Here is a 20,231-nt window from a genome sequence, read left to right as displayed (position 1 = left end):
AGAGGATGACAGAGAAGAAACATGATTAATACATTCTATCATTTGGGGAGAAATTTCTCTTTCCAGTCCCATCGTATGGTACATATTAGAAATACGAGCAAGTATGGACAAAAAGCATTTAAGAATGAATCTCTGGTGGATCAAAATATATCCCATTATTGGGAGGCACGCTTCGATGCTTTCCTGACCTCCTTAGAAATATAACCTGAGAAGCAAGAGTGTATGTGTCTTGCTTCCTCCCGCGTAGCAAGTTGGAATCAATGATCCTTGAGAGAAAAATTGGGAGGAGAATAAAAACAAAAACAAATGTTGGCTGTTGGTTTTTAGGCTCTCTGTCAATTTAGGTTTACCTTACTTGCAACATTTTCTTTGCTGCCACCCCCGTTCTGAATGGCAAATACAGATTGGCTCATTTCACTTTCTGCTCCCCCCAGGTGGAGAAAGTTAATGGACACTGACAACCATGCTTTGGTAAATGGCCAAGATGCTTATATTTATTTTTCAAAGCCATCTGAATTAAAGATATGGTTTAAGATTTAATGAGAGGATTCTGGGAAGGTGGCAGAGTAGAAAGCACCAGGAATCTGTCTCCCCCAACCTAGACAACAAGTACATTGGCAGAATCTGCCTGATGTGCTATTTTGGAACTCTAAAGGCTTGCAACTTCCAGAGGAAATCTTGGACGGCAAATGGAGGTTAATTTCAGTCAATTTTAGCTCTTAGCACAGTAGCAGCTACCCATCCTCCACCCCCGACCCCTTGGCAGGCAGCTGTGCACATGTTCCCGGAGCAACCTGCACATAGCTTGCAGGAGCCGTAATGGGCAAAAGGGACCTTGCCCTTCAAATAACAGGGACCTGTGCTCTGATCACGGATTGCCGCTTCTGATCACAGAAATGCGGACAAAGAGGTGGACAGCCATTGTTGCACATCTCCCTGTTGTTGGAAGCCCCTCCTTCCCCTCCGTCTAAAGTGACTTCCAGGGGATTTGAAGGGCTAGTGCCCTTTTTCCTCCCTTCACTTTTCTTTTTCCCTTGTTGGGAGCCCAACATTAATGACTAAGACATTCAAAAACAACTGCATGTACAGGGAAAAATTAGAAAGTGATTGCACATGCCCAGGGAAAGGCTCAGGTCAGAGAAGACCTGAAGTTTACACCTCAGGCTGATCCTTGGCACAGAGACCACCTACAACAACAACAAATAATAATAACAATAAGAAAAAACAGCAAACTCTAGGGAAGGGAGAGAATCTGATATCCAGAGTTACCACCTTATTAGATTCAAATGTCCAATTTTCAACAAAAACTCACAAGGCATACAAAGAAACAGGGAAGTACGGCCCATTCAAAGGAAAAAATTAAACAGAAACTAACCCTGAAAAAGCCCTGATGACAGATCTACTAGACAAGGACTTTGAAACAACTTTCTTAAAGATGCTAAAAGAACTAAAGGAAGATGTGGAGAAAGTTAAGAAAACAATATTTGGTTAAAAAAAATAGGGAAATATCAATAAAGAGATAGAAAACCTAAAAAGAAACCAAAAAGAAATTCTGGAGCTGGAAAATATAGTAAGTGAAATGAAAAATTCACTAGAGGGATTCAAAGGCAGATTTGAGTAGGGAATCAATGAACTTGAAGATAGGACAATGGAAATTTCAAGTCTGAGAAACATAAAGAAAAAGATTGAAGAAAAGTGAAGAGAACCTGGGGAACCTGTGGGACACCATCAAGCAGACCAACATACACATCGTAGGAGTCCCAGAAGGAGAAAAAAGAAAGAAACATAGCGAATACTTGAAGAAATATATCTGGAAAATCCCCAAATTTGATGAAACACATGAATATCACATCGAAGAAGCCCAGTGAACTCCAAGTAAGAATAACTCCAAGAGATGCACACCAAAACATATTATAATCAAATTTTCAAAAGCCAAGAACAGAGAATCTTGAAAGCAGCAAGAGAAAAGCAATTTATCACATACAAGTGATCTTCAGTAAGATTATCTTCAGAATTCTCATTAGACTCTTTGGAAGTCAGAAGGTAGTAGGAAAACATATTCAAAATATTAAAAGGCGGGGGGTGGAAAAAAAAAAAAACCTGTCAACCAAGAATCCTGTATCCAGCAAAATTTTCCTTCAAAAGTATGGGAGAAATTAAGATATTCCCAGATAAACAAACTGAGGAAATTCATTACCACTAGACCTCTGCAAGAAATGCTTATGGGAGCTCTTCAAGGTGAAATGAAAGGATACTAGACTCACAGCCACATGAAGAAATAAAGATCTCAAGAAAAATATATAGGCAATTATAAAAGCTAGCATTATTGTAACAATAGTGTGTGACATTTTTTAAAGAAAACAATTAGTCTAAAGTTAGTATTGTTTGGAGACACAGTCTCACTCTGTCATCTGAGCACTCAGGACTACAGGGGCATGCCACCACACCTGGCTTTTTTTTTAGTGACAGGGTCTCACTGTATTGCTCAGAGTGGTCTCAAACTCCTGACCTCAAGCAATCCTCCTGCCTCGGCCTCCCAAAGTGATAGTATTACAGGTATAAGCCATTGCACTCAGCCTATTATAGTTTTTTAAAAAAGATTTAATTAGACTGGGTGCAGTGGGCTCATGCCTGTAACCCTAGTACTTTGGAAGGCTGAGAAGATTGTTTGAGGCCAGAAGTATGAGACCACCCTGAGTAAGAGTGAGACCCCATCTCTACAAAAAACAGAAAAATTAGCTGGGCATGGTGGCGCATGCCTGTAGTCCAGCTACTTGGAAGGCTGAGGCAGAAGGATTGCTTGAACCCAGGAGTCTGAGGTTGTAGTGAGCTATGACAGCACCACTGCACCCTAGCCAGGCAAACAGAGCAAAAACCTGTTTCAAAAAAAAAAAAAAGATTTAATGAGACTAGTTTTAAAAAGGCTATAGCCATACAATGGAATAGTTTAGTCATTAAAATAATTAGATCTATACATATTAATATGGAAAAATAATTCAGATATATTGTCAAGTTACAAAAGCAAATTGTATAATATGTACAAAATGATCTGTTTATATGATGTATATGTTCATGTATGCATATATATTCTATTATACATACACAAATATTCCTTCAATATTTTATTGAATCCTCAATACAAAGAAAGAAGTCAGTAAATATATATAGCAGATAATCCTAGTTATACCTAAGGAGGACGTCTTAGGTTAGGTTCCTAAAGAAGTAGACCCTAAAACAAGGATTTGTATGTAAATGTTTAATTGGGGATGGTACCAGGAAGCACTGATGGCAGAGGGGAAGTGGGACATGCACAAGAAAGAAAATAGAGGATGTGTTATTGAACAAGTGGGGAACTGGGGCTCAATTCCACTGGGAACCCCCAGGAGACAGTGTAGGACATATCTCAGATGTCCCAGCCTAGGGATGAGGCAGTCTATTTGCCCATCTCCAAACGGGATGATCTGAGGTCATGGCGACATTAACGCTCCCAGCCCCTGGGGCTTGCCCCACGTGTGCAAGTCAAAAGCAAAGCCTATAGAATGGGAGTCACAGACACTTGTCACAGGATGCTGTCTAGAAATAATGGAACAATGAGAGCTGTGGCAATATGGGTGAGATACCTGAGGCATCTACCATGGGTTAGACTATAGGAGACTGTCACTTTTGACATTATAATTTTTTTGTTCTTTTTGTGTATTGATAACACACTTTAAAATGTGAGGAAAAAAACTGAGATAAAAATACTCACCAAAATATTAGGTTTTCTAGAGAAAAGAAAAAAAGGCTTACAATTAAGCCAGAAAATGTGCAAGGAGGCTGGAGGTCTCTGCTCAAAGAGGGCCTTCCACCTAGATGTCTAGATGTCCGCCACAGAAGCCAGCAGCTCTGGCGATCAGCCTGCCTGACGTGCCAGGGGACAGCACCGTGAGGAAAGAGGCCGCTGAGACAAAGCACAGTTTTGACATTTTTATTCACTGATCATAAATATAGTCTCATGAACGTCAGGGTGATCATGAATGATGGACTAGCACCTGGAACATGACCGTCATGGAGCACTCATCGGTTCACCATCACTGGCCAAAGAACTCGGGGCGTCTCCCTCTCAATCAAGTGGACAGCTTTGTGGGGACCCTCCGTCTGGTGCAGCAACTTTATTCTTGGCTCGTTCTCAACAGTTACAAAACTCATAAAAGACTGTTTGCAAGAAAATATCAAAGAGGATAGAAGATTTTCCATTCTTCTTAAGAGTCTAAAGTAAAAAGGGGAAGTAGGGAGGAAGGAGAGGAAAGGGGAAAGATGTCAGGGGTCTGCCGTGTTTCTTCCTTTCCCCAGAGCATTTTGCAGTAACAAAAACCGGGGAGGTATTTATTAATGCTGTTTGGAGATGGGCTGCGTCTCTCTGATGAGCCACTCCAGAGCTTCCTGTCGGCCCTGCTTCTGCAGCTCCTTCCCAATCACGTCCCTGCAGGTCACGTGGTAATTGTTGAGCCAATCGCACTGCAGGAGGGAGAAGGACAGACACTATCACCATCACATCTTTACCAAAAGGCTACCCAGGCCAACAGGCAAGGGCCCCACGTGCTAAGATCACAAGCTGAGAGTAAAGGTGAACAAAACCCTTTTTCCCTGCTCATGGACAAGTGATTTCCTTGTGTTCTGTTTACCTGGAAATAGAAGGACCAGGCTACATTGCTTATGGTGAAAATGCTCCGGAGCAGTTTACTATTAGAGACAACAGTCTCCAACCAATAGCTGCTATATGCCTCTGTGTGGCTTCACTGCCTTACACCTGAGACATCTTGGGGACATGGTGATGGGGGGAGGGCACCAGAATAGCCCCTGGATTCTGCAAAGGCTCCTACTAAGAAATACACCTACAACTGTCCTGCCAATGTGCTGAGCTGCGTATCCTCTCTCCGCTGACAAAGCTGAATAAACTAGGATCAGCTGAGCCCCTGTGGGTCGCATGACTGTGGCCATCCCAATGAACCCAGAACCTTTGGTGGTCAAAGGCTATGGTGCTGCAGAATGGGGTTAGGAATAAGCTAGACTTTCAGACCCTCAACTCAATGTGCCACAACAGCAGGAGACAAAAAGGAGATTAAAAGGAAGGAGGTGCTGGTGGAACTTGGTCCCTTGGGTGTGGGGAGGGAGAGAGCTGATCCCCTAGACCTGAGGCGAAAGCTCGGTGGCAGGTGAAAGGATGAACTCTCCCCCTTGGTTGGGGTGGGGAGAGATGAAGGCTGGAGTGAAGCAAGTTGTACCAAGAGGACAACAGGCCACTTTCTTCATTGTCCATGGGGTAGCTGTAGCGAGGCTGAGCAGATTGACACTGCCATTGATGTGGTTGTCATAGATGAGCCAAATGCCATTCAGGGAGGCAGTGATGTTACAAAAGCAGTGGCTCCAGGGACAATGGTCCAGCCAAGTACCAAAGCCTAGCTGGGGGTCAGGATGGACACACAAGCCCACAGGGACTGTGAGCGGACAGATGGAGTGGTGCTGCCAGCTGCCTCTGACTGAGCTAGGGCTCCAGTCCCTGCTGATAAGAGCCTACGAGCTCCTGTTGGGAGTTCTGGGAGTTGGGGGAGTGGTGGGGAGCAGGGAGGCACATCGTATCAAAAGGTGAGCCGCCATGCGTCCGCAGCAAGCCCACAGGGCTGTGAGGCAGCCTGCTGTCCAGAGCAGCTCAACAGCGAAGGCGAAAGCAGCATCCTGGTGCCACCCTGGGGCTTCAGGGAAACTCCCAAGGCCCTCCTGGCTGGGAGGAGAAGGGAGGAGTTGGGGAACAGCCTCGGCAGGGCCTCAGCAACCCCCCCAGGCCCCACAGTCTGCAGCTGCCCATGTTCACAGCTGACTGAGAGCCTTTGCTGCCATCTGGTGACAAATGATGGGAATGCAGAACGAAACCAAAAACTCCCTTAAGTGCAGCAGATAGGCTAGATGGTAATGGGCTATCACCAGGTGTTTTAAAGCCCAACGGACAGAACCTCGATGTGGGGTATCACTGTGCGTTCAGACAGAATGAAACCCCAGAGTTATTAAGTGGTATACAGGAAAGAGACCTTTTGCTAAAACGGTAATAATGTCTTTAAGTCAAAGAGATAAGAAATGATACTATACTCTACTTGGAATGTTAAATACTGTTATCCACTGTTATTTGTGGAAACTTATGATCCCCAGGATAAGAAGATATTATCTGCCCTATAAAGGGTAACTGGCCAAAAGAATAGCTCCATGACTTGGGTGTGCAAAGCACAGCAGCGAACCACTGGATAAGACAGCTCCCACCGGTCTAGGTCCAAAACGTTTTCCTTCAAGGGAAAATGGTCTCATTTAACATTCCTCATACACTATTTCACTGGTAAAGCAGAATGTCATGGGAGAAATGTCTCCTGATTCGTACACTTTATGTGGACAGGAAGGACTGAATGACCCAGAATTACTTGGTAGGAAGCTACAGTCTTGGGCTTCCAAGAGCATGAAGTTACTTATTACAGGAAAATCCCTTGCTAAGACCCTGGAAGCTGTGCCCAAGGGCCATTACAAGAAACATTCGGAGAGAGCTTCTAAGCAGGGTGGCTCCCATGCCCATCTGTGATCCCGTTTCCTTTCACTTACAGGAGCATCACTTACAGGGGTGAAGAAGAGCCCCAAACCTCAGGAAGGACTCTTCCTGCTGAAGAGACACACCTGACACTGTGCGGACAGGCCGAGTTTCCTGTTCTGTATCCATCTACAAGCTGCGTAAACCAGTGTCAGCAGGGCCGGTCGGGGTCCTGAGAGTGGGCATGTCGGGCTGAACCAAGGGCACAGATGGTCAAGCAGGGGCCCCACGAGGAAGAAAGCTAGCAGGAGGGATGACCTTCCTCTGCCCCCATCTGTGAGCTGGGAAAAGCAGAGGGGGCTTCTATCTGGTAGAATCCCATCCCACAGCTCCTGTAGAAGGGAGCTCATTGGCCCTCAGAGGCCTTTTCCTTTACTGTCAAGAACAAGGCCCAGGCGGACCCCACTGAGGATATGCTCCTGCCTCAAGAGGCACTCAAAGTCCCCTGGGATGAGGCCAGTGGCTGCCTCAGGTAACAAACCTTCTCATTCCGAGAGTGGCTCGCCATGCTTATTCTGCCTTCGGCTCCCACCAGTCATTTGCTTTTTGCTGGGACTTCTAAGCCCCGCTTTGTTCTGGAATTTGTGCCCTGGCTTTCAGCTTCCAGGTTTGGGAACTGCTTTTTCTGCCCAGTGCTAACTGCTCCTGCCCCATTTTTGACCCTTGTCTCTGCTCTGACCTTGATCATCCGCCTGATCCCTCAAGCCTTACTCCAGGTCCCCAGGCCTGCCACCTCGCCTGGCCTCGCGAGCCCGGGGTCTGAAGGGGTTTCACGACCTAAAGCCCTCTGAGCTTGGTAAGTGAGCACTGTTGTGCCCCAGGCTTGGTGAAGGCCCCAGAGTAACCACAGCAGTGACAGAGAAGGACTGGTACCATCTTTCTCCTCCTCTGTATTAAAACTGGACATGTAATAGATTTTGCTTCTCATTTCCTTAATGTTTTACCCAACACAAGAAACCAAGCTGGTACGTGCAGTGGGAGGCCCCGCCATCCATCTGGCTTTCTGTAGGGAAGACACATGGACCCCTGTTCGCTAAACACGCCTCAGTGCAGCTATGAAGGAAGAGCACAGCCATCTCCTCCCAAAAAGTAATGGCACACTATTCCACCCACGAAGCCCTACAGCCCCACAATGGCTGGCGGGAGCAAGAATATCTCCACCTGGAGACCCAATAAATACAGGAAAATCTCCTATAGTCCTCAGGAGACCTAGGACCTACAGACTCAGTTGGTTTAGACCTGGTCTAAATTAAAAAGTGAGAATGGATTAGAAACTTAGGGCAGCTCTCTACCCCCCTACTAACACTTCTGTCCCTCAAGCCGTCCCCATTACCTCTTTGTCTGTAAGAGCTTCCACATCTATCATTTTGGTCTGAATCGGAACCAAAGTTAGAGGTTCAAAGGTGAGGCTTCCCCGGTTGTTGAAATTATACTGTGGGAGAAGAAAGAAAACAGAAGCTTTTACTACTCTTGACCATGATGAACCACCACGCGGTCATTCCACCAGACACGGCCACCCCTCAGAGCCGCGTGTAACTGGGAGGTGAGAAGAGGTGAGCTGGTCACCATTTTTAAAGGTACACAGGGAGCATGAGGAACACAGCTGCTGCCACTTGCCGAGAGCTCCTCCACTGGGCAAACCACAGCCTGTGGCATCAGGAAAAGCCAAACAAAGGGTGCTGAGGAGCTCCCGGCAGCAGGTCCAGAGGCCAACACCTACTGTGACAGAGGGGACGCAGGGGCAGGGTGTGGGGGTGTCTGGGCTCAGGGGCATCTCTGGTTTTGGTTCGCAAGACTCTGCTGGGGTGTAAGTCCCCAAAATCATTTTTTTAACAGTCAACTGTGTGGCCTGCCTTGACCCAGCCAGGCCCATCTGGTGTTAACACTGGGGCATACAGCAGCACACTGGCTCTCTGTTCACTGCAGGGCCTTTGGGAGTGAAATGGGAGGCCATTTCCAAGAACAGTGACTTCCACGTGGAAGAGAGCAGATTCCCACAGTCAACCTCCTTGTAGACTTCGGAAGCTACTTCCCTCCAACTGTTCATTTCCATAATCACCAATGGAGGAGGGGCAAACAGGCCTTTTAGGTAAAGCCTAGAACCTAAAACCCTGCTGCCTCTTGGTAACACCAATGGGGGAGCAGGTGAAACACCCATCTTGTATTGCCTGTGAGGCCAACCCATAGTTTAACTCAGGGTTCATGAAGTTTACCTGATAAAAATCTCCCAGGAAGTGTGATGAAATTTACAGCTTCCAGGCCCCTACCCTGCAGATTCTGAGTCAAGGTCTGGGAGGGACCTGGGAGCTGGCACCTTGAACAAGCACCCCCTAGCAGTGGAGACTTCATGACAATAAGCCACCTCTAATAAACTCAGAGCCCCAAATCATGTCAAACAGGGGCCAGCCTGCGGCTCCATGAATTCCAGTTCTGGGTCTCTGTTCATTAAGGATTTTCTTTCCGGCTTTGCAGAGCAGGCAAGTGGTTTCCAGTTAAGTCCCCGACATCAGAGGGAGGCTCCTTGCTGGTCCCATAATGGTACATTCTTGGCTTTAAAGACATAAGTTTTCATCTTCTCACCATAAAGAACAGGGAATATCTTTAATAAATAAACGCTCACCTTGGTTTTCACAGGAACCACCAGGACAACATTCTCAATGCGAATTCCAAAAGCCCCATCTTCATAATACCCTGGCTCTAAAACAAACCAAACCCCAAAATGAGAACCAGCCCACGATAATGTCCACAGAAAAGAGAAGCTTTCACTACTGGGACGACCACATCACCCCGAAAGAGAAGAATAAAGAGGTGAAGGGCCCACTCTCCCCTGGTGTAAGAGCCCGGAGATGCCACCTTCTTCCCCATAGCCACTTTTTTATAGGCACTTGAGGTACAGAACAAGCTTAGGAGTACAATAACAAGGGATCCACCAAATAAACCATGGTGCATATCCATAAGACACAATCACACGGGCATTAAAATATATTTACAAATATTTGGCAATGACACAGGAAAAGGCAATATATTAAGAAAGCAGAGGCCAGGGGTGGTGGCTCACGCCTGTAATCCTAGCACTCTGGGAGGCCAAGGCAGGCGGATCATTTGAGCTCAGGAGTTCTTCAAGAGCAGCCTGAGCAAGAGCGAGACCCCGTCTCTACTAAAAAAAATAGAAAGAAATTAGCTGGACAACTAAAAATATATATATAAAAAAAAAAAAATTAGCCAGGCATGGTGGCACATGCCTGTAGTCCCAGCTACTCGGAAGGCTGAGACAGAAGGATTGCTGGAGCCCAGGAGTTTGAGGTTGCTGTGAGCTAGGCTGACGCCACGGCACTCTAGTCCTGGCAACAGAGTGAGACTCTGTCTCAAAAAAAAAAAAAGAAAGCAGAACACAGAATACATCCAGTATGATCTCTGACTAAAAATAAGGTATCTACATATATAAAAGACCAAAAGCTAACACAGCAAATATTAACTCATGTTTCCCCTGGGTAGTTAGATTGCACATAATTTTCATTTTCTTTTTATACTGTTCCATAATTTCATTTTTTCTAAAATGAACATGTATTGCTTCTATAATCAGAAAAGTCTGTTGATGTTTTTAATTCAAGGTGACAGGAGGAGAAAATTATGGCCAATTTACTTTAAAATAATTTTAAAAAATAAGACACGACAAAGAGCTTCCAAAAAGGCTCAGGGATCCATGCGTGCTCCCTATGTGAAGGACACCTACCATCAGTGACAATCATGCCTGCCTCCAAGGGCTCATCGGAGAATGTTTTGTAACTGATGCCACAAGGACCCTCGTGGACATTTAAAAAAGACCCAACACCATGTCCTGTTCCGTGCAGGTAATCCAGCCCAGAATCCCATAAAGCTGAACGGGCAAAGGAGTCGAGAAGGTGGCCTGAAAGACACATAAAGAAGCACTTGACGATATTTGTACAGCACTTTAAAGATTAGATTTATTATGTTTGGCTCCAGAACACGAAACAGAAACCAACAGGTAAAAGTTACTGGAGGGTTCATATTTCAGCCCAGCACAAGGAAGAACTTTCTAATAACCAGAGCTCCTGAGGAGCCAGTCAGAGCTCAGTCCGAAGCTAGACAGTCACCGGTCTAGGCTGCTGGTAAGGGGGTGGACACCTACAGCAGATAAAGGCTGCGTTCGATGACATGGACACTCCCTTCCAGATCTGGGACCCCGAGGTTTCAGAATTACAAAGATGAGATTCTAACCATTCTGCAAGCAGGCAGGCAGGCATGGCAGGTGAGGCTCAGGGAGATGAGTGCATGCCCGATCTAACCAGATTCTAGGTCTGGGTCTTATAACTCCCAGTCCCATGCCCCACCTACCAGTCCTCAAGCAAAGAAATACATATCTAAAGTCCAGGATCCCAGTAAAAGAAATCCCAAGAATCCTGAAAAGAGTCACTCACTGGCCCAGCGCTAAAGGGCAGACAGGAAGCTGCATCAACTTCTGCTCGGCCCCTGAGGCCTTCATACCCAGTTTGTCCTCTCCTGAGAGCTGCCTGCAATGCCATGCAATACCACGAGTGGTCAGGACGGAGCTGCACAGCAGACACGGGACCATCCCAAGCCTCAGCTCCTGGGCTCGTCAGTGGGTCCAGGAGATCCCTCCATGCAGCACCCCACCTGCCCTGGCCGGGCCTGAGCTGGGATGAGGACCACACAGCACAAGAACGAACATGTTCTTCCACTCAAACTTTGACATATTTGATTCTTGAACGAGAAAAAGAGCCTGCCACATGACAGAAGGAACCACCTACCTTTGGTTCCAGTCGGGAAAATGGCTGCGCTCACAGCTATATGGCCCTTGAGGACGTATGTGAAGCATTCCTGCCAAAGAAAACCCAGGGGGCACGTTGCAGAATGAAGACAGATGTTTCCATCCTGTAGTTTTCTGACAGTTCAGAAAACCTTGCCTGTTAAAGTTTTTAGCAATACCACAGAGAAAATCAGAGTAAAAATAAAAAAATCTGATGGGAAAAAAAAAAAAAAGCCTTGCCATGGGACCAATTTTTCAGAAAATCTTGAAATTAAATTTAGTACAAGAGCACTGTCAAGAGAGCTGATCCCACAGGACTTTACCTTATAACAAACCTGACAAATTCTATGCCATGGAGCCTTAGAAAGACTGGGAAAGTAATAAAGTACTGAAAACCCCGATCCGCACTGTACATTCAATCCTACACTCCACGAGGGAGGCGCTATCAAAATCTTCACGTTACAGATTCAGTAGTGTGCCCAGATCACACAGCCCCTAAGTGGCAGCGTCTGGCCTCAGCACCTGCGGTCCTTACCACCACACTATCCTCAGGGGTTGTCCCCACTGCCCAGACAGGGAAAGTGCTGCTCAGAAGGTTAGGGGCTTATCAGTAGGGTGCAGAGGCAGGACTAAAACTCCATACTCCTCAACCTGGTCTGGGGCTCTTTCCAAGCACAAAAAGAGTCAGACGAAAGGAATCCCCAACCCAAGTTCCAAACTCTACTAAGGTGCGCTGGTGCCTGCAAACGGACAGGCAAGGGACCAAGACCAGGAAATCTGAATAAAACCCTTTCCTTGGCTACTCTTCCTCAGGGAGCTCCCGCGGACATAGAGGATCACTCAGAGACTCAGTCAGCATTCGCTGAGCAGTGACTGTGACCCAAGAACTCACTGGGCTCAGAGAAATTCACAACCAGCCTGGGAGGTGGGCACCTTTATCCCCATTTTCATGGGTGGTGCTTTGTTCAAGGTCATGGAGCTGTTAAACAGCGGAGAAGCTCAGAAGCCAGGTCCCAGAGCCCTGGCACACATCTCTCTACCCCACAGCTCTGTTCTCCCTTCCCATGCCAATCACATCACAAAGTGAACAGGGTCTGTCATTTCAGAGAATTCCTAGACAGCTGAGCCTGTAAATAAGAATGCTGAACTTGAAAAAAGAAGGGGAGCAGCTTTCAGAATCAAATCTAGACACTGCTTGTAAAGCATATATTTCACTACCCCAACCCCAACCCCAAAGACATTTCCTGACTCAAGAGAAGGTCAGAGCTATTTGAACTTGAACCTGAGCTGCACTGACCTTAACAGAATGCTTTTAAAATTTCTCCAAATGTCTTACCCTCCCATAATTAATTAAATGGAACTCATAAAGCAGATAAGCCTGACTCCACAGTAATGAGCAATTTTACTATCCCACATATAATTTTTCCTTCTTTATACAATCCTTTTTCACAAAAGCAAAGCTCTTCTTAAGAAAGCAGAGAGGGACTCTTGCATTTTTTTCCTCCACCTTACCTTCTCGTAGGCTGTAGGGGTCCCAAAATGCATGGTCCGGGTCACATCTGTGGTTCCATCCCTGTCCAAAAGAAAGGACAAATTAGTTTTCAGTTGAAATAAGCTTTCAATCAAACATGAGACAGGTGAGGATGTAGAGAAATTAGATCCCTCACAGATTGCTGGTGGGCATGTAAAATGGTACAGCCACTTTGGAGAGCAGTTTGCAGTTCCTTGAAAGGGTAAGTGCTTAGTCACCATTTGACCCTGCAATTCCATTCCTAGGTATATGTCTAAGAGAACTGAAAACATACGTCTGCACAGGAACAGGTACATAAATGTTCATAGCAGCATTATTCATACTAGACAAATGGTGGAAACAACCCAAATGTCCATCAGCTGATGAATAAACAAAATAGAGTATCAGCCATACAGCGGAATATTATTTGGCAATGAAAAGGAATGAAGTACTGATACATGCTACAACATGGATGAACCTTGAGGACATCATGCTAAGTGACAGAAGCCAAACACAGAAGGCCATATATTACATAATTCCACTCATATGGAATGTTCAGACTAGGCAAATCCATAGAGACAGAAATAGAGTAGCAGTTCTCTAGGGTGGAGGAAAAGGAGGAGTGACTGCCAATGGGTACGAGGTTTCTTTTTGGGGTGATGAAAATGTTCTAAAATTGACTGTGGTGACGGTTGCACAACTCTGAATATAAAAAAAACATTAATTGTACACTTTAAGTAGGTGAATTGTATGGCACATGAATCTTATCTCAATAAAGTTGTTATAAAAAATGAGACAAAGTATGGATGCAAGGATGGCTTAATAAAGTAGACTCAGCCCCTGACACATACACTCTTGGTCTGCTGTGTGAGGGCCGTTTCATCAGACACCATCGCCGGGGTTTTGAACAAAATGGAAGAGACCAAAGTAAATAGGAGCCTATCTCTAGCAAAAGAGAGCCAAAATCAATAATAACTCCTCTTGTCAAGATAGCAGCTTTCCTGGACAGAGACCCTAAAAAATATCCAAGTGTATCTCTTAACACACCCTAGCCCACATCCCTAAAGGATAACTTTCAGAATCTTGCCAAAATTTAGAAGTGAACATAAGTTTACACCATTACCAAGTGAGCCCTGTACCCTTAGCCCTAGGCTGATATTGTTTCTATCCCTGTGTCCCAAGGCTAGGTTACCATGTAATTGGCTAATAAGCTCATTCAATAATTAGGTCCCAACTGCCACGAAAGTGGCAAGACAAGAAGAAGGAAATTCAGAAATTTGGGGGTAGCCCTCATTTCTCATTCATTCACTCAAAATTAATCCCTTACATAAAGGGAGCCGGGCAGGCAGTTTATGGGCTGAGGCAGAAAATTTTCCAATAGTTCCAAAAGCCTGCTTTATTTCACAGTTATTTATTGAGTATTTAAACAACTTCCGGCCAAGGACTAAACATTTCTATCAGACAGTCTTTTGTGGGAACAGAGTCACAACTGGGCTATTTCAACTAGGGGTGAATTAAAGGACAAGACACAAGAGCGGTTCCATGCATGGCCAGCGCAGAATGTGATGGCCAGCTGAGCACTGTCAGCTGGAGCGTCGCCTGTCCACCTACAGCTGCCTAAACCCAGAGGCAAGTCCCACGCAGTCCCGGTTCACTTACTTGTACTGAGCACCCGAGTCAATGAGGTACACCTCATCCAAGGACAAGGTCCTATTCGTCTCAGGGACTGGCCTAACAAAGTTAACAAAAAATTAATTATTCCACAAATGCAAATACTTGGTGAATCTGGGAGGAGGGCATACAAGAGTTTCTGGTACTATTCTTGCAACTTATGTAAGTCTGAAATTATATCAAACTAAAAAGTTAGCCAGTAAATTATTTCAATTAATATTAAAAACTTCTTCTATTCAAAAACCCAGTCAATATATCTCCTCAACTAGATAAAGAGCTCAAGAAAAGGAAGAATAAGACATTTCTTTATGTCTACCTCTGTTTGTGTCTGGAACAAAGCACGTATTCAAGAGATAATTGTAAAAGCTACAAAAATGAGACTTAAGAGAAGCAACAGGACCAAGCCAGAGTCCTGGGAACTGTGATGAGAGCGGCCTGGAGTCATCAGGCCTCAGCCGGCCCCTGCCTCAGCCTCCAGGCCATACTTCAGCAGGGGCCCCCGACCTACTTCCCAGACCACCAGACAGGGAGGGGGTGAATGTCTCAATTTGGGAGAAAAACTAAAGGGATTTTGTTGGAGAAAGGGGTGGATCGTGACACTCTCAAGCTGGAGCACTTTTTTCAAATGAACATGAGGTATTTTCAAAAAGTGATCTGCTTTCCCCATGCTATTTTCTGGACACTGTATAGGGAAATGCCCAAAGAGATGAAGACATCCCAAGTTTCTACCCTGCAGCTCAAGGGAGGGAGTCCTTCATGTCCAGGTACCAGCCCCTCTTCAGCAATAAAGGCATTAGTTGGCACATGAGCTGAACAAAAAAAAGACAACCAGACCCAGGCCCAGCCTCCAGTGCGCTGCCTCTCAATAGGCCTCCAACAGCCCACGATGAAGAAATGCCCAAGGAGAAGCAAATTTCTCTCCCCCTGAAATGAAATTGCTTAATGTTTTAATTACATGCAAAATCCCAGGACAGTACCCGGCCAGGAAATTCATCATCTGATCATCTGAGTTAAACATAAGACAAAAAGTGAAGTCCTTTTGTTATTTTCGTGTTGGAACAGAAATATTAATGTGAGAGAACTGTACTGTGACATCTGTGACTGTCTCCCACACACAGCTTCAAAATCTGCCCCAAGACTAAAAATTCTACAAGCAATTATTAAAAGTGGGGGGAGATTTGTGCCCACATGCAGCACAGAGAGACAGACCAAGTGTTCTTCCCCTGACTGTGCATGTCCCAGATGGAAAGAAAGCATAGACCCAATATGCCCAACGTCCAGTGCAAAGCAAAACAGTGAGAACTGGGCAGAGCTGAGGCTAAGCCCAATGGCCATGCCGAATTATTAACACATCCCCATCAACCCCACAGGGAGCTGCCAGTCCTGAACATACCAGCGCCCCCACAGTCTCCGTTCACGGTTCAGGGAGGCTCAGCTCTTATAGGTCATGGCTTCTTACAGATCATGTGGTAAAAATCCCCACAGACCCGGACGCCAGGCTTCAAGCCCAGGGGGAGGGGAGAGAGGGGACTGATTATCCCTCTACTCAAAACAAGGTGCCCGCAACCTCGTGACAAGTCTTTTTGGTATAGAGCTGATGGAGCCGGTAAGATATAAGGACTGGGGCATTAAGAAGGCTGCTGTTACCAGGAAAGAAAAACACGCAAAAATTCCAGTCATCAAGATTCAAGGGCTATGAATACCGTCCCTGGAGCTTCGAAAAGGAAAGAGGGACATCTGACTACGCCGTGGAGAATGCCAGGCCGCACTGCGCCTGAGAGGAGCGCGGGAAAGGCAAGAGGCTTGTGAATTCAGAGAAAATAAGAAATAAGACCTCAGAGGTCCCTTCATTTTACAGTCTCCACAGACACACGGAGGTGGGCACAGGGGCCTCTGGCAAAACAGCGCCTCTGCTCTGCTCAGGCTCCCGGCAGAGGCGACAGCCAAGCCGGCGGCATGCTCCTCCGCGTGCCTTACGCGTAGTGAATGATGGCGCCGTTGGGTCCCGTACTGGAAATCGTCGGGAAGCTCAGGTCCACAAAGTCCACCTGCTGCCTGCAACAGAGAGACACAGAGCGCAGAGCAGCTGAAAGGTTGTGCTGTGCCAAGAATTAGGGCCCTTCTGGCCTCCTGTGACTCGCAAGGGAAGCGGCGGATTGTGGGCCCCCAAAGGGATCCTTACCTGCGAAACTCCTCAGCCTTGTCCGCAGCCGAGATCTCGGTCACGCCACCTTTGGGAACCTAGGAGAAAACTGCCCATAAATCATCTGGAGAGAGAAAGCCACGTGTGCCCCTTCCATGGTAGAGGGGGTCCATGAGAAGATTACTTTGCCCTCAATTTCCAAATCCCAACTGTCCAATCTACAAGACACAGCTTCAGGCTCATTTTCAACCAGGACAGAACGTCTAAAGGCTCTCACCAAAGCTAACTAAAGTAGAGGGTTTTTATTCATTTACTTTTTCACTCAACTACTTTGCCTTGGTATTTTATCCTAAAACCTCCCAAAACAATGCATCTAAGTTCCAAAATTCAAAAGTGTCTCCTCCTAGGAAATCATCCTAAGAAAATCATCATAAAGAAATAAAAAGATAAATGCAAAGATAGTATTGTGGGATTATTGATAATAGCAAAAAGTTAAAAAACAACCTAAACAGTTCAAAACAGGAAGAATAGGTAAGTAAATCAGTCTAGCCTCTAGATTTAGTTTCCACGTGGATCCTTTCCAAGGCCTCAAAGCACATGGAAAATAGTCACACTATGACTCTAAGTGAATAAAACAAACAAAATACAAAATTATACCTGTACACTGAGAGACATGTGAAAATGACTTACATTTTAAAAATGATTTATACAGATGAACAGCCAGAAGGAAACATGGGGAAAAAATAATTACACTGATAGGAATAAAGATATTTTCTTTTTCCAATTAAAGAGTTGTTTATATAATACTAAAAGAGAACATGACATTGTTTAATCACAGCACAAAGAAACCACCCTCTTGTCAACTACAGGGAGTGGAAGGGCAAGAAATTAATGGCTAAGAGTCAATTTAATGTGAAAAGTTTTATGGCTTAAAGTTCAAGATGTACACAAAGTTCTTTTTCTCCTAATACAATCAGCCTGCCTATAATAATAATATAAGGGTCATTTTTCCTTATAATGAAATTCTACTTAGTTATGATTCTCTAACCCAAAAAGGATCCACCTTGTTATGGAATTTCTTTCTTCCTCCTTCTTACTATTTTCCACAGTTGAAGAATTTTAAAATACACACACCAAATTTCCAAAATGAACTATTAAAATAGAACCTAAAATTAGATTGAGATCTTAGACCTCACAGTCAACAGAGCATGAAGGATGGCACAGTTAGAATCACATGTAGATATTTCTGAATAATTTCTAAGAACCAACCTCTTTCTCCAGCCAGTTAAAGAGTTCACAGAGGGCAACAGCATCTTTAATCTGTGCAAACAATAGAGACATTTTTTAAAGTTAATACTGAAAAGCAGACGGCCAGATTCAGAGCCTCGCCCTAATACGATACTGAGAGGGCTGCACCTACAGGGCCACAAACCAGCAGCAATCGGGGCTTTGCAGATGGACATTTCCTGGAAGCCAGTTTGCAGCAATTCCCATTATCCGGGAAAGGGCTCCTCTGCTATTCAGTAGTTCAGGCATAATCAGGAAGGGCCCTGCCTCAGAGGATGGACAGCTTCTCTGGAGGGGTAAACTCCTGCCCCACAGGGACCAAGAAAGACAGGCCCCAAAAGCCATCTCTGGGCCCCAAATCTTTCTAGACCCACCCATTGCCTTAAAACACAATCAGGCCATTTTATGAAGCTTCACCATCATCACTATCATCTACACTATCATCATCCATATCTCTTTTTGTGTTGTGTGTTATTCTTTGTAAAGATCTAACCCATCAAGTGTTTCATTTCATTCTCATTAACTCAGGAAGCCAGGAGGCTGTGGCTCAGACAGATTCCGACCTTGTGCCAGGCTCAAGGCCACAGGAGGTGCGGGAGCAGCAGCCAGGCCTTCTGACCACCTCACATCCCGTCTTCTGCACCAGCTGCTCTACTCACGTGAGCCCGCCTCATGCCTTCCAACTCGGCTGAATTCTTCACAGCTTTGGCGATGCAGATGGGGGTGTAAGGCATACAGCAGCGATGGTCCTAGAGGCAAAGGGCAGTAGGATGGGAAATCAAGCCTGCCCCACCCACCAAGACCAAGGCAACCACCTCTGCTCAGCCAAATGCACTTTAGACAAACCATCTGAAGAGCTCCCAGTCGGGACCCACACACAGCTGTCCCCTAGGGATCCAAAGACCTGCCCCTTTTGATTGATAACCCTGAGCTTGAACTCATCCAAAAAGAGTAAGTACATCAAACAAGTTCTCTCTCTTGCATCCTCCGACCCCTTCCCCTTAGCTCTTTGAGACTGCTGGCTGCCAGCCTTCAGCAAGATATTGCTTTCTAAGCCTCTGTGGTTGTGGTCAGAGTTCACTAACCACTCAAAGCCTGACTGAAATAACCCCCCTCTTGCTGCACAAAGGGGGCTTTTCCCCCATCTAGGGATGCACATGACCTGATGAGGGAGGTCTCCTGCTCCCTGCCCCTTTCCGCTCAGTGATCACATCTCAGCTACTGCTAATGGTCTGATCTTAAAGGGCTGGAGAAGACCCTTCCCAGTTTAAGAACAAGTTAGCATCTGGCCGTGTAATTTGGCGGGCTGGGGAGGTGGCCAGCATACCTAGTACCTGCAAGGAGCTTCTCAAATCGCTTTCACTTTCTTTACTCTTCTCTCTCCCTCTCTTTCTCTCTCATACATACCCCTCATGAAACAGGGGAGGCAGGAGTGAGCCCCACTTGGGTCAAGGAAGTAAAGCTCTGAGTGCCTTGCTAGAGGTCACGCACAGTGACAGTGGCAGGGGTACAAGGGCAAGCCAGGTCTAGAGAGCCAGGCCTGTGCCCCTACCAGGATGCCCCACTGCTCAGTGGAGAAGACAGAACCTCACTGGGCTTGCCAAAGGCCACTTGGCAGCCAGAGGCCCAGGGAAGGACAAAAAAGCCTTCATCAAAGAGGCCTGGATTCCAGTCCTGCCTCAGACCCTAACTAAAATGAGGCAACATTTGTCAGCTGCTGAGCACTGCCCACCAGGGGCTCAGTAAAGTGCAAGGCTAACGATATCATTTGACCTTTGACACAACCCCAACTCCCCAAGTCTCTCTGGGCCTCAAGTCTCCTTAGCTATAAAATGGGCAGGAGGGGTGTGTAGGAAGCATTTCCCAAACCTCAGGTGCTCTCATACCACCCGCACAGCTTTTACCCGAGTTTCCTATACACTGCACCCTAATTTACTGAGTACTTTTCTTTAAATCATCTTGAAATCAACTTAGTTTATTAAAGTTTGTCTTAAATAATTTTTATAGTGTCATGGACTCATATGCTGGTTATACTTTTTTTCTAGTATACATTAAATTCTGTTAAAACAGATACATTTAAATAAATCTAAGCATTAATGTGTACCCCTAAAATCATCATTCATGCCATACTTTGGAAAACACAGGACTCAGTGAGCTCTCAGGGGCCTCTGACTCCAGCTCCAGCTCTGACCCAGCAGCCAGGCGCAGGGAGCTGCCCAAACAG

General features: G+C 45.7%; 1 protein-coding gene across 2 annotated transcripts in view; it reads right to left on the bottom strand.

The window, feature by feature from the left end:
- Nucleotides 1-3,951: 3,951 nt before the first annotated feature.
- Nucleotides 3,952-20,231, bottom strand: part of XPNPEP1 (X-prolyl aminopeptidase 1) — a 53,076-nt gene continuing 36,796 nt past the window's right edge. For both annotated transcript variants that reach the window (XM_045569151.1, XM_045569152.1), the window contains exons 11-21: nucleotides 18,667-18,756; nucleotides 17,990-18,040; nucleotides 16,760-16,818; nucleotides 16,555-16,632; nucleotides 14,566-14,637; nucleotides 12,909-12,969; nucleotides 11,398-11,467; nucleotides 10,341-10,514; nucleotides 9,228-9,304; nucleotides 7,941-8,039; nucleotides 3,952-4,497 (exon numbers count right to left, since the gene is read on the bottom strand). In XM_045569151.1, the coding sequence (XP_045425107.1) occupies nucleotides 4,369-4,497; nucleotides 7,941-8,039; nucleotides 9,228-9,304; nucleotides 10,341-10,514; nucleotides 11,398-11,467; nucleotides 12,909-12,969; nucleotides 14,566-14,637; nucleotides 16,555-16,632; nucleotides 16,760-16,818; nucleotides 17,990-18,040; nucleotides 18,667-18,756 (960 nt within the window). In that variant the 3' untranslated portion in view covers nucleotides 3,952-4,368. The remainder of the gene's footprint in view (nucleotides 4,498-7,940; nucleotides 8,040-9,227; nucleotides 9,305-10,340; nucleotides 10,515-11,397; nucleotides 11,468-12,908; nucleotides 12,970-14,565; nucleotides 14,638-16,554; nucleotides 16,633-16,759; nucleotides 16,819-17,989; nucleotides 18,041-18,666; nucleotides 18,757-20,231) is intronic.

The sequence above is a fragment of the Lemur catta genome, chromosome 14 (assembly GCF_020740605.2).
Source record: "Lemur catta isolate mLemCat1 chromosome 14, mLemCat1.pri, whole genome shotgun sequence".
NCBI lineage: Eukaryota > Metazoa > Chordata > Mammalia > Primates > Lemuridae > Lemur > Lemur catta.
This window is presented reverse-complemented; position numbering and strand designations above follow the sequence as displayed.